Below are 10,768 nucleotides of genomic sequence, written 5' to 3'. Positions count from 1 at the left end.
CGGCTCGTACCGGTGCCGCGCTGCTTTGCCCCCTGCCAATGGCACTCGACACCGGAGCCCCCGTCCCGCTGCCCGCCCCATCCCTCCACGCCAAAGCAGGGACACGAGTGCTGGGTTGAACAGAGGCTCATTGATGCTACAGGAAACCCGGGTGCTGCCCCCGACTCAGCAGCGCTATCCCGGTAACGTGTGGACGTGGAAGAGGGTTTCCCCTGGCTCCTGCCGCCCTGCCCAGCCCGTGGGAGCTCGGCTCGGGTTGGTTGCGGTGCAGCCGTGGCTCTGGCTCAGCCGGTAACACTGCCCCATGACACGGGACCCCTGCCTTGCCTGCACCTGCCCCTGAGCTCCAGGCACTTCTGCTGTGGGTGGGATCAGTGCTGGGAGCTGCTGTGGGTCACCAATGGGGTCCTGTTTCCCCCTGTAAGGAGCAGCTGGGGTCTGCAGTAACCCCCACACACCCCATCCCCTCTCATCCCTCAGGGCCCCCAGCGCTGCTGTCCCCACAGGCAGAGGGTCCTGAAGCCAGGAGCCACCCTGGCCCACAAGCAGCCGGGGGGGAAGGGGGGGGGGGCTATGTCTGTGCCAGGGTGCCATGGGGTGGCCGTGGGGCCTGGCTCCCCCCATCAGGGCTCTGCCTCCATGGTGGAGTCCTGGAAGAGGGACTGCTTGCGCAGGCTCAGCCGCGCGCACTTGGGGCAGGTGGTGGAGTTGTCGTAGTAGCAGTCCCTGTGGGGAGGGGACAGCAGTGGTCACCCCACACTGTGTACCCCCACCGGTGCCGCGGTCACGGCCACCGCCACGCGTGCCGTACCTGTGGAAGACGGCGGAGCAGTCAGTGCAGACCGAGGTGTGGCTGTCGAAGGGGAAGAGGACGTCGCCCTCCTTGCAGAGCTCACACACGAACCCTTTGGCCTGGCAGCGCTGGGGCAGGAGCACAGAAGGTCCCAAAGCTGCCTTAAGGGGACCCCACCAGCCGCCCCAGCACGGCGCTGGCCCCACATGGAGCCATGCTGTGGGTCTGCCCCGTGGCTCACCTCGCAGTCCAGCTTGATGTGCTTGGCAAAGAGGGTGTGTATCTCAGTGAGGGAGCAGCTCAGGCGACCGGCCTCGATATCGATCAGGTCCTGCAGCGAGTACATCTCATCGTTCTCCACAAAGTGCTGCCGGTCCTGAAGCTGCAGGCAGGGAGCCTGTCACTGCTGTGCCTGTCACCCCTGTGCCCATCACTGCTGCACCAGGCTCCTGACCCCCCCTCACAGTCCCAGGGTCCCCCCCAGCTCAGCCCTGACCCCTGGGCCTGACCTGCAGCAGCAGTCGTGCCTCCATCGCCTCCTTGCAGGTGATGAAGTAGGGCTTCATGAGCAGGATGTCCTGGCGCAGCTTCTGCACGGGGACAGGGCAGGAGGGAATGGGGATGGGAGTGGGCACAAGACAGAAAAGGTTGGTGGCAGAGGCAGGATGGGGACAGGTACAAGGATGAGATGGGGATGGTGTAGGCATAGGGTAGTATGAAGATAAGAGATGGAGATAGGGGTGTGATGGGGATAAGTCAAGCTCAGTCAAATTCAGACCTGCCGCAGTTTGGGCACCTGCTGTCCTGACTCCCACCCCTACCCTTTTCCAGGTCAGTGGGACCCAGCAGGTGCTGAGAGGGCTCCCCTCTCCCTCCTGCTCACCCCATGCTCCCACTGCTGCCCACCCTGCCCAGCCCCAGCCCCAGCCCTGCACGGTAGGGTCAGGTGGGATCCCCCCCATCACTCACCCGGATCTCCACCAGCTCCTCCACGTAGTTGAAGAGCAGTGGGTTGATCTCCCGCAGCTTCAGCACAGGCCGGGACACCATCAGCGCCAGGTACCGCATGCTGCAGCGCGACACCTGCACGTCCGCAGCCACCATCACCCCATGGCCACTGGGCCCCATCCCTAGGGACACAGCCCTGGGGACACGGCCCCCACAAAGTGAACCTCTATTTACCCAGCCATGCAGTCCCCAGGGACCCCCATGACAAGGGACATGGCCCCAAGGTGATCTCAACCCAGGGACATGGCCCCCAGGGACCCCCACGATGAGGGATGGGGCCCTACAAGTGACGTCCACCCAGGGATGGAGGCCCTGGGATTCCCCTGACCACAGTCACAGCCCCCGGGGTGCCCCCAAGCCCCCTCCCGGGGCACCTTGCGGGGCTCGAAGTCCCAGTTGTGGATGGCACGGGCGGGCACAACGGCCAGGTCATTCCAGTGGCAGCTGCTGCAGTAGTAGAGGCCCGTGTAGTCGCACTGCCGGGCCTCGCTGGGCACCCCCCCTGCGGCGGCACGCACCGGCACACACGTTGGCACAGGTACTGGCACCAGTGCCACACCATGCATTGCTCACCCCGCGCCATGTCCTTCCATGGACGCACAGCAGCACCCCAAACATCACTTTCCCATGCACTGTGAATCCCCCCCAAGCCCTGCATAGCCAAGAGCCCCCCATCTCCCCATAGCTCACAGCCACACACAGCCCCCAGAGCCTCAGCCTTCAGCTCCACCCCAAAACCCTGCAACCCCAAAAGAAGCCCAGCCCCACATCCCCCAGCCCCAGACAGCTCCCCCCAGCCCCACAAAGCCCCCAAGGGAGCCCAACCACACACAATCCCAGCCCCACTGTGCCCCAGCTCCACCCTGCCCATACAGGCTCCAGCCCCATGCAGTATCACACCCCCCCCCCAGCTCCACACATCCCCATTCCCCAGCCCCAGGCAGCCCCAGCTCCACAGAGCCCCCCCACACACAAGGGGGACTCCAGCCCCACACAACCCCAACCCCGCTGTGCCCCGAGCTCCACCGAGCCCCCATAGAGGCCCCAGAGGAGCCCAGCCCCACTCATCCTCCATCCCCCAGCCCCATGCCACGTCGGCGCAGCCTCACGCAAGGAGACGGGGGCCCGGCACTCGGCGCAGCGGTAGTCCTGGCTGTCCAGCCCGCTCTCGGGGCAGATGCTGAGCTGGTACTCGGCCTGATGGCTGACCTTGGCCCGCACACAGGGCTTGCTCACCAGGGGCAGGCACTTGCTGTGGCACCGGTAGTAGCAGCCTGGAGGGGGCACAGACGGATGTCAGCGTGGGGCGGGAACACGGGATGGATGTGAGGGCTCCCTGGGGTCCCAGCCCCACCTGTGCAGGTGTACCAGGTCTGGATGAGGCCCCAGATGATGGTGCTGCACTTGTCACACATCTGCTTCACGCTCTTGCTCTTCTCCTTGTAGAAGCGATGCTCCAGCACCACCCGGATGTTGGGCTCATCCTCGCCGGGGTCCTGCGGGCGCGCGTGGGGCCGTCAGCCTGCGCCTGGGCGTCCCCACACCGGGGACACCTTCCCCCGTGTCCCGGTCCCGGCCGCACCTTCAGCTCCTGCAGCTTGAGGCGGAGGTGGATGAGCCGCACCACCGCGTCCTTCTGCTGCTCCGAGTGCTCCGGCAGCGCCAGGATCACCCGCTTGCACTCCTCGATGGCCTGGCGCAGCTGATGCACGTCCGACGCCAGGATCAGGCCCTGCGGCACGGCGGGGAGCAGCAGGATGAGCCCGGCAGCGCGCACCGCGCACCCCCACAGCCCCGTTACCCCCCCCCGGCCCCGCGCACCACGGGGCGGGAGAAGTGATCCTCGGCCAGGCCCAGGTCCAACGCGCTCTCAGGGTCCCCCGAAGACGGGTCCAGCCGCTGGCCTGCAACGGGGCCAAGTGCCAGCGGGCGCCGGTGCCGGTACCGGGCCCGTGCGGGGCGCGGGGGGGTGGCAGCACCCACCTGGGTCCGGGTCCCCCCCGTCGGGCCGCGGCGGCGGCGGCTCGGAGGCTTTGTCGAAGGGGTTGAGGTGCGCCTGGCGGAAGCGGGCCAGCCGCTCGTCGTACGCCATGGCCCTGCGGGACGCGGCCGCCGCCTCAGCCCCGCACCCGCACCCGCACCGGCGCCGCGGACAAACCCGCCCCTCCGCCGCCCCCGCCCGGCCCCGCACCGCCCCATCCCGGCTCCCGCACAGCCCCCGGTACCGGCACCGCCACCGCCCGCCCGCCAGGGGGCAGCGCTCTCTCCTGGCTCACCGCCCCGCCGCGCTGCCGCCCCCTGCCGGCCGGAGGATCACACCGCGCACGGGCGGGGCACACGTGGGACGCGGCGGGGACGCGGACGCGCGACCCACGGGAACGGCCCCCACAACCAGGTCTGCAGAGCCCCCACCCCACGGCCAGCGGTCCCTATAGCCCCCAGCCCCATAGCTCGTGTCCCTATAGCTCCCGCCCCGATACACCCAGCCCCATAGCTCGTGTCCCTATAGCTCCCGCCCCGATACACCCAGCCCCATAGCTCGTGTCCCTATAGCTCCCGTCCCGATACACCCAGCCCCATAGCTCGTGTCCCTATAGCTCCCGTCCCGATACACCCAGCCCCATAGCTCGTGTCCCTATAGCTCCCGTCCCGATACACCCAGCCCCATAGCTCCTTGTCCCTATAGCTCCCGCCCCGATACACCCAGCCCCGTAGCTCCTTGTCCCTATAGCTCCCGCCCCGATACACCCAGCCCCGTAGCTCCTTGTCTCTATAGCTCCCACCCCGATGGACCCAGCCCCATAGCTCTTTGTCCCTATAGCTCCCACCCCGATAGACCCAGCCCCCTAGTTCTTTGTCCCTATAGCCTCCACCCTGATAGACCCAGCCCCATAGTTCTTTGTCCCTATAGCCCTCACCGCTACAGCCCCCAGCCCCATAGCTCCCGCCTCTACAGCCCTCAACCCTCCCCCGAGACCCCACAGCACAGCCCCTCTCCCCGCGGGGACCCGTGGGGGGTTGCAGCAGCATGGCAGCAAATCCTGGCCCCGCACTATGGGTTCAGCCCAGCACCCAAGCAGGAGCTGGGGGGCTTAGCGTTGTTTGGGGATGTCCCGGATCCCCCAGACGCAGGCACAGCCCTGGGGCAGCACTGCGGGGTACCATGCCCCCAGATCAGTTTGTGGGGGACCCTTCCCAGCATGGAGAAGGGTGACAGTGGGGACAAAGGCACAGCCGGGCAAAGCGGCACCCGCCCTCCACCCCCAGATCTGTGGGGCAGGAGGATGTGGGCCCCACAGGGAGGCTCAGTGCATTGCCATGGCCTGGGCACGTGGAGTCCCCATAACCCTCTGAGACGGGCATGGCTGTGGGGGGGGTGCCCTGGGAGCAGAGGGTGTCCCCACCCCCATCGCTGCCCCCCCCCCCCCAGGCACAGGCAGGAGGTACCTGGACAGCAATAAATTTATTGAGTATTCAAAAAAAATAAAAGACACGACCCAGTAAAAAAAAAACGAAAAGGGGGGAGGCGGGGGGGGGAGGGGCCGAGCCGGCTCAGGGTGGGGGTTGGGGTCAGGAGACACTGAAGGGGTGCAGGGGGAGCCCGGCCGGGGCCCGGGGGTGCAGCAGCGCGAAGCCAGGGAGGCTGCGGGCGGCAGAGGGGGGCATCGGGCATCACTTGGCGCCCTGCGCCTCTGACTCCTCCTCGTCATCCTCGTACATCTCGCCCTCCTCCTCGGCCGTGGCGTCCTGGTACTGCTGGTACTCGGACACCAGGTCGTTCATGTTGCTCTCGGCCTCGGTGAACTCCATCTCGTCCATCCCCTCGCCCGTGTACCAGTGCAGGAAGGCTTTGCGGCGGAACATGGCCGTGAACTGCTCCGAGATGCGCTTGAAGAGCTCCTGGATGGCCGTGCTGTTGCCGATGAAGGTGGAGGACATCTTCAGCCCCCGCGGAGGGATGTCGCAGACGGCCACCTTGACGTTGTTGGGGATCCACTCCACGAAGTAGGAGCTGTTCTTGCTCTGGATGGCCAACATCTGCTCGTCCACCTCCTTCATGGACATGCGGCCCCGGAAGACGGTGGCCACGGTGAGGTAGCGGCCGTGGCGGGGGTCGCAGGCAGCCATCATGTTCTTGGCATCAAACATCTGCTGGGTGAGCTCGGGCACGGTGAGGGCCCGGTACTGCTGGCTGCCGCGGGCCGTCAGCGGCGCGAAGCCGGGCATGAAGAAGTGGAGGCGAGGGAAGGGCACCATGTTGACCGCCAGCTTGCGGAGGTCGGCGTTGAGCTGACCGGGGAAGCGCAGGGAGGTGGTGACCCCGCTCATGGTGGCGGAGACGAGGTGGTTGAGGTCGCCGTAAGTGGGGGTGGCCAGTTTGAGGGTGCGGAAGCAGATGTCGTAGAGAGCTTCGTTGTCGATGCAGTAGGTCTCATCTGTGTTCTCCACCAGCTGGTGGATGGAGAGCGTGGCGTTGTAGGGCTCCACCACCGTGTCCGACACCTTTGGGGACGGCACCACGCTGAAAGTGTTCATGATGCGGTCGGGATACTCCTCCCGCACCTTGCTAATGAGGAGGGTGCCCATGCCGGAGCCGGTGCCACCGCCCAGCGAGTGGGTCAGCTGGAAGCCCTGCAGGCAGTCGCAGTTCTCACACTCCTTCCTCACCACGTCCAGCACCGAGTCCACCAGCTCGGCCCCCTCCGTGTAGTGCCCCTTGGCCCAGTTGTTCCCGGCCCCGCTCTGCCCTGCCGAGGTGGGGAAAAGAGGCACCGATGGCTGCCGGCTCCCCGGTGCCCACGCCAGGGAGGGGACAGGGCGCTGCCGCCGGCGGCATCGCCGAGATCTGAGGCCGGGGTGGGGTGGGAAGTCGGAACTGCAGAGGTTTGGCAGCGAACCGGCTGTGCCGGGCCCCACGGCATGGGAGGGCGTGCGCCCGCCGAGCGCCCCGGGCACAGCGACGGCCCGGGAGGGGAGTGGGGCCGCGGGTGTCAGCGCCCTCCCCACCCCAGGGACCTACCAAAGATGAAGTTGTCGGGGCGGAAGAGGTGTCCGAAGGCACCCGAGCGCACGCTGTCCATCGTCCCCGGCTCCAGGTCAACCAGGATGGCGCGAGGCACGTACTTGTGAGCTGCGAGAGAGCCCGTGCTGGGGGGGGGACCTGCTGCTGACCCCCAGCCCACACTGATCCTGCGGGGTCCCATGGGGCTGGGGGTGTGTGTTGTGTCCCCCCCCAGCCGTGGGGTCCCATGGGGCTGGGTGCGTGTGTTGTGTCCATCAGGGGCTGGGTGCTCACTTCTGTCATCGTGTCCCCCCCCACACATAATGGGGGTCCCAGATGCACGGCTCCCCCCCCCCCCAACTATAGGGCTCCAAAGGTGGGATGCACGTGTCCCTGCTCCCCTCCCAGGGCCCCCGGGGGCTGGGGGCATGTATCTTGCATGTATCGGCCCCCCCCCCCCCCCCAACCTGCCCCACCCTGCAGACCCGGGCATGGGGGAGAAAGGGATGTTGGGGTTCCCCCCAGGCCCAAGGTGGGGGTGCGGGGGTGCCCTGCCTGAGGGGTCCCGGGGGGTCCTGTGTGTCGCTTACAGGAGGCCTCATTGTAGTAGACGCTGATGCGCTCCAGCTGCAGGTCCGAGTCACCCACGTAGTTGCCGCTGGGGTCGATGCCGTGCTCGTCGCTGATCACCTCCCAGAACTGGGGGGGGGGACAGGGATCAGCGGGGGGGGGGGTACCGGGGCACCGGGTACCGGGAGAGGGGCACAGGGACCCGGGGGACCCCTCATCATCAGCCCTCCCACACCCACCCGCGGGGCGCCCCCTGGCGGCGGGGCGGGCAGGGCGCTGTCCGCGGTGCTGAAGGGCGGACAAAGGCGCGGGGAACGGGCGGGGCCCTTTGTCCTCCCGGTGCGGCGGGAGCGCGGGGGGGGGGCAGCGGAACGGGGTGGGGGGGGGAGGTCGGTCTTTGTCCGCCGCCCGGCTCCGCAGCAGCGGCGGGGCGGGGCCGCCGTTACCTTGGCGCCGATCTGGTTGCCGCATTGCCCCGCCTGGATGTGGACGATCTCCCTCATGGTGCTGCCGGGCCGGGTCGGAACAGGATGGGAGCGGGACCGGGAGCAGGAGCGGGAACAGGAGCAGGAGCGGCACCGGGAGCGCGGGGGGCGGCCCCGCAGCCGCCGCCTCCTTTATAGCAGCCTCGCGCCGCACCGGGCCGGGCGCTGACGTCACCGCCGCCCCGCAACCAATCGGCGGCCGCCGCCGCAGCGCTGCAACAGCCCTGCGGCACCGGCACCGCCGCCCGCCCCGCCCCGCCCCGCCCGGCCCGGGGACCCCGGCACCGCGGGCACCGGCGGGGGGGATCCCGCACCCGGGCCACGGGGCAGCCCCGGTACCGCGGGGGGGACCCCGGCGCCCACCGGAGGGGACACGCGGCACGAACCGGCCGCAGGGACCACGCAGCAGCGGCGGGAGCGCCCCGGGGCGGCGGCGGCCGGGGTGGGTGACACCCCCCAATCCGCGTCCCGCCGCAGGGGTGGAAGAGGCAGGGCCCGGGGTGGGGGGGGGGGTGCGCTCCGGGGGGGTCCCCGGTGCCAGGAGCATCCCCCCGGGGCCGGCCGGGCGGTGGCGGGCGCGGCCCGAGAACAAAGGCGGCGGTGAGGGGCGCTTTGTCCGGGCTGTGCCCCGCACCGGCCCCGGCCCCTGCGCCCCGCCGGCCGCACCCCGCCGCAAGGCCCCGCGGCCGGTGCAGGTGGCAACCGGGAGCAGTCGAACGTGGAAGAGACGGTGGGGCCGGAAAGTGGTCCCCAGGAGCTGCACGGCGGTGCCAGCCACGGCATCAGTGCAAAGAGCCTTTATTGGGAGCCGCGAGTCCCTGAGCCCGCATCGGGTGCCAGAGCTGGAAACCCCGCGGTGCATCCCATCTCATCCGTCCTTCTGTCCCGTGGTGGGGCGGCCGGGCCAGTACCGGTGTCCCGCTCCCTACCAGGAGCACAGCACCATCTCCCGCAGCGTCCGCCGAAGCTCCTGGCTACGGAAGGCATAGATGAGGGGGTCAATCACAGAGTTGCAGATAATGAGGATGAGGAAGAGGTTGAAGTAGCTGAAAAAGCAGGTGCAGAAGGGGTTGGTGGGGCAGGTAACAATGAGGATGAGGTGGAAGAAGAAAGGGCCCCAGCAGATGAAAAAGACGCCCAGGAGGATGGTGAGGGTGACGGCTCCTTTGAGGCTGCTGCCACGATAGACTGCAGGCTGCTTCTGCTGGCTGGAGATGCTGTGGAGATGGTGTCGGGCCAGGGCAAACATGTGGATGTAGAGCACCAGCATGAGAACCAGCATGAAGAGGAAGAAGCTGATGAGGCAGAGGAGGATGGTGGTGTTGTGGTAGTAGGTGATGAAGACTGTGCTGGAGACCGTGCTGGCGAGCCAGATGCTGGCCATGGTCACCACAGCCCGCTGCAGCGTCATGATGCTGTGGTAGCGCAGGGCATAGAAGATGGTGATGTATCTGTCCACGGCAATGACCCCCAGGAAGGAGAGGGAGGACACGACGGAGCTGCAGATGAGCATGTCGATGATGTCGTCCATGTGGCGGACGATGCTGGTGTGGATCACCAGCACGCCATGCTCCATCAGCAGCATGAAGAGCATCTCCACCAGGTTGCTGATGCTCACCAGCATGTCGGACACGGCCAGGCAGCAGATGAAGTAGTATGTGGGCGAGTGCAGATTCCTGTTCTTCAGGATGGCGGCCACCACCAGCAGGTTCTCCACCAGGCTCACCAGCCCCAGTGTGAGGAAGAGCTCATTGGGGATGTTGAGCCCCTGGCACCAGCCACTGCTGACCCCAGCTGTGGTATTGCTCTGGTTGCCCTCACTGCTGTTCCAGGGCTCACGCAGCAGACGTAGGGGGGCCAATGTTAACATGGCCCCAGCTCAGCCCCAGGGCCCCCTACAGCATCCGCACAGCCCCAGAACCCCCGTTGTGCCCCGCCACGATGCCTGCCAGTGCTGCCGAGGGGACGCAGAGGAATTGGGGATGCAGGGTTCCCGCCCCCTGCCCCCCCACTCCCCCCCCCCCGTGTCACGGCTGCTTCCTCGCCAGCTCTGCCCAGTGTCCTGCTGCCACGCACCCACTGGGCCAGGGGTGTTGAGGAAGAAAGGGCCCTTTCTCTGCCCCACTTTAAAGCCGGCTCCCGCGGCTCCTCCTCCCGAGGAGGGTGGTCACCTGCATGACGGTGGCACCCTGGCAGCGGGATGAGCTGCTGCAGAGGCCGGGGTTGCCGGACCCCCAGCACAGCCCTGGGGAGTCATGGGCTTGGGGTCACCACGTGTGCCCTGGGGTCCCAGGGAGACCACATACCCCTATGCTGTGACGCTTGGGTGGTGTGTGGTCCTCTGTGTCCTGGAGTCCTGTGTGTGCTTGGGAGATCCTAGCATCCTGACGGACTGCGCATCTTCGGGTGTCCATGCGCTTTCAAGACTCCGGTAGGATCATCCCTGCTACAGGAGCCTCTCGCAATCCCCATCTCTACCACTGGCCTCATGGGCTCCAATGGCCCGGCCTGGCCCCAGGGAAGGTGTTTCACACCATCGGGGCAAGCGATGGGTGCAGTAGGCATTGTCAAAAGCACCATTTAATGCTATGCTGCACCCGTGCTCCAGCTGGAGCCCTGGAGGGCTGGGGGACATGGGGCCCATGTGACCATCATGTGCCTTGGGTTGGTGTTGATGCCTGGAGCCGCTAGGCTGCCAAAGAGGCAATTCACGTCTGCATGAAAAGGCCCATCCTGCGGTCGGCTGCATCCGCTCCTTCCTGTGAGGCTCTGGGAGCCCTTCACCACGGCACAGAGCACCCTGCGGCTCCGGATGCTCTGAGAACAGGGGTCCCATGCTGCCATGGTGCCTTCCTCACCGCAAGAACCAGCACAGGTCACACGTGACATGCGTTGAACCAAAGCCGGTGA

The 10,768-nt window shown here is 67.3% G+C and overlaps 3 protein-coding genes across 3 annotated transcripts; all 3 read right to left on the bottom strand.

Moving 5' to 3' along the window:
- Positions 1 to 554: 554 nt before the first annotated feature.
- Positions 555 to 3,954, bottom strand: DEF8 (differentially expressed in FDCP 8 homolog). Its single transcript, XM_062612968.1, has 11 exons — positions 3,785 to 3,954; positions 3,623 to 3,705; positions 3,384 to 3,533; positions 3,156 to 3,297; positions 2,911 to 3,075; positions 2,176 to 2,303; positions 1,763 to 1,876; positions 1,303 to 1,383; positions 1,035 to 1,175; positions 812 to 921; positions 555 to 726 (listed from the first exon to the last, which is right to left on the bottom strand). The coding sequence occupies exons 1-11, from the start codon at positions 3,891 to 3,893 to the stop codon at positions 624 to 626; spliced, it is 1,326 nt and encodes a 441-aa protein (XP_062468952.1). The 5' UTR covers positions 3,894 to 3,954; the 3' UTR covers positions 555 to 623.
- Positions 3,955 to 5,312: 1,358 nt separating this feature from the next.
- TUBB3 (tubulin beta 3 class III) lies at positions 5,313 to 8,012 on the bottom strand. Its single transcript, XM_062612967.1, has 4 exons — positions 7,820 to 8,012; positions 7,394 to 7,502; positions 6,822 to 6,932; positions 5,313 to 6,549 (listed from the first exon to the last, which is right to left on the bottom strand). Exons 1-4 carry the CDS (start codon positions 7,874 to 7,876, stop codon positions 5,474 to 5,476), a joined length of 1,353 nt encoding a protein of 450 aa, XP_062468951.1. The 5' UTR covers positions 7,877 to 8,012; the 3' UTR covers positions 5,313 to 5,473.
- A 479-nt stretch (positions 8,013 to 8,491) lies between these two features.
- MC1R (melanocortin 1 receptor) lies at positions 8,492 to 9,775 on the bottom strand. Its single transcript, XM_062612976.1, has one exon. The coding sequence runs from the start codon at positions 9,726 to 9,728 to the stop codon at positions 8,784 to 8,786; it is 945 nt and encodes a 314-aa protein (XP_062468960.1). The 5' UTR covers positions 9,729 to 9,775; the 3' UTR covers positions 8,492 to 8,783.
- Between the last annotated feature and the right edge of the window lie 993 nt (positions 9,776 to 10,768).

This window comes from Pezoporus occidentalis, unplaced genomic scaffold, assembly GCF_034315485.1.
Source record: "Pezoporus occidentalis ecotype Australia unplaced genomic scaffold, CSIRO_AGI_Poc_V1 ctg163, whole genome shotgun sequence".
In the NCBI taxonomy this organism is placed as follows: domain Eukaryota; kingdom Metazoa; phylum Chordata; class Aves; order Psittaciformes; family Psittacidae; genus Pezoporus; species Pezoporus occidentalis.
The sequence above is the reverse complement of the archived record's forward strand: the minus strand, read 5'-3'. Positions and strand labels throughout refer to the sequence as shown.

Excerpts from the sequence above, each read along its gene's own strand:
- DEF8 (XM_062612968.1), bottom strand. The coding sequence starts at position 3,893 with ATGGCGTACGACGAGCGGCTGGCCCGCTTCCGCCAGGCGCACCTCAAC. Across the intron at positions 3,298-3,383 it reads TCAAGCTGCAGGAGCTGAAG|GACCCCGGCGAGGATGAGCC; the intron begins GTGCGGCCGGGA and ends GCGCGCCCGCAG. Across the intron at positions 2,304-2,910 it reads CCGGGCCCCCGTCTCCTTGC|GGGGGGTGCCCAGCGAGGCC; the intron begins GTGAGGCTGCGC and ends GTGCCGCCGCAG.
- TUBB3 (XM_062612967.1), bottom strand. The coding sequence starts at position 7,876 with ATGAGGGAGATCGTCCACATCCAGGCGGGGCAATGCGGCAACCAGATC. Across the intron at positions 7,503-7,819 it reads GCAACCAGATCGGCGCCAAG|TTCTGGGAGGTGATCAGCGA; the intron begins GTAACGGCGGCC and ends CCCCCCCCCCAG. Across the intron at positions 6,550-6,821 it reads CCCCGACAACTTCATCTTTG|GGCAGAGCGGGGCCGGGAAC; the intron begins GTAGGTCCCTGG and ends CCACCTCGGCAG.
- MC1R (XM_062612976.1), bottom strand. The coding sequence starts at position 9,728 with ATGTTAACATTGGCCCCCCTACGTCTGCTGCGTGAGCCCTGGAACAGC.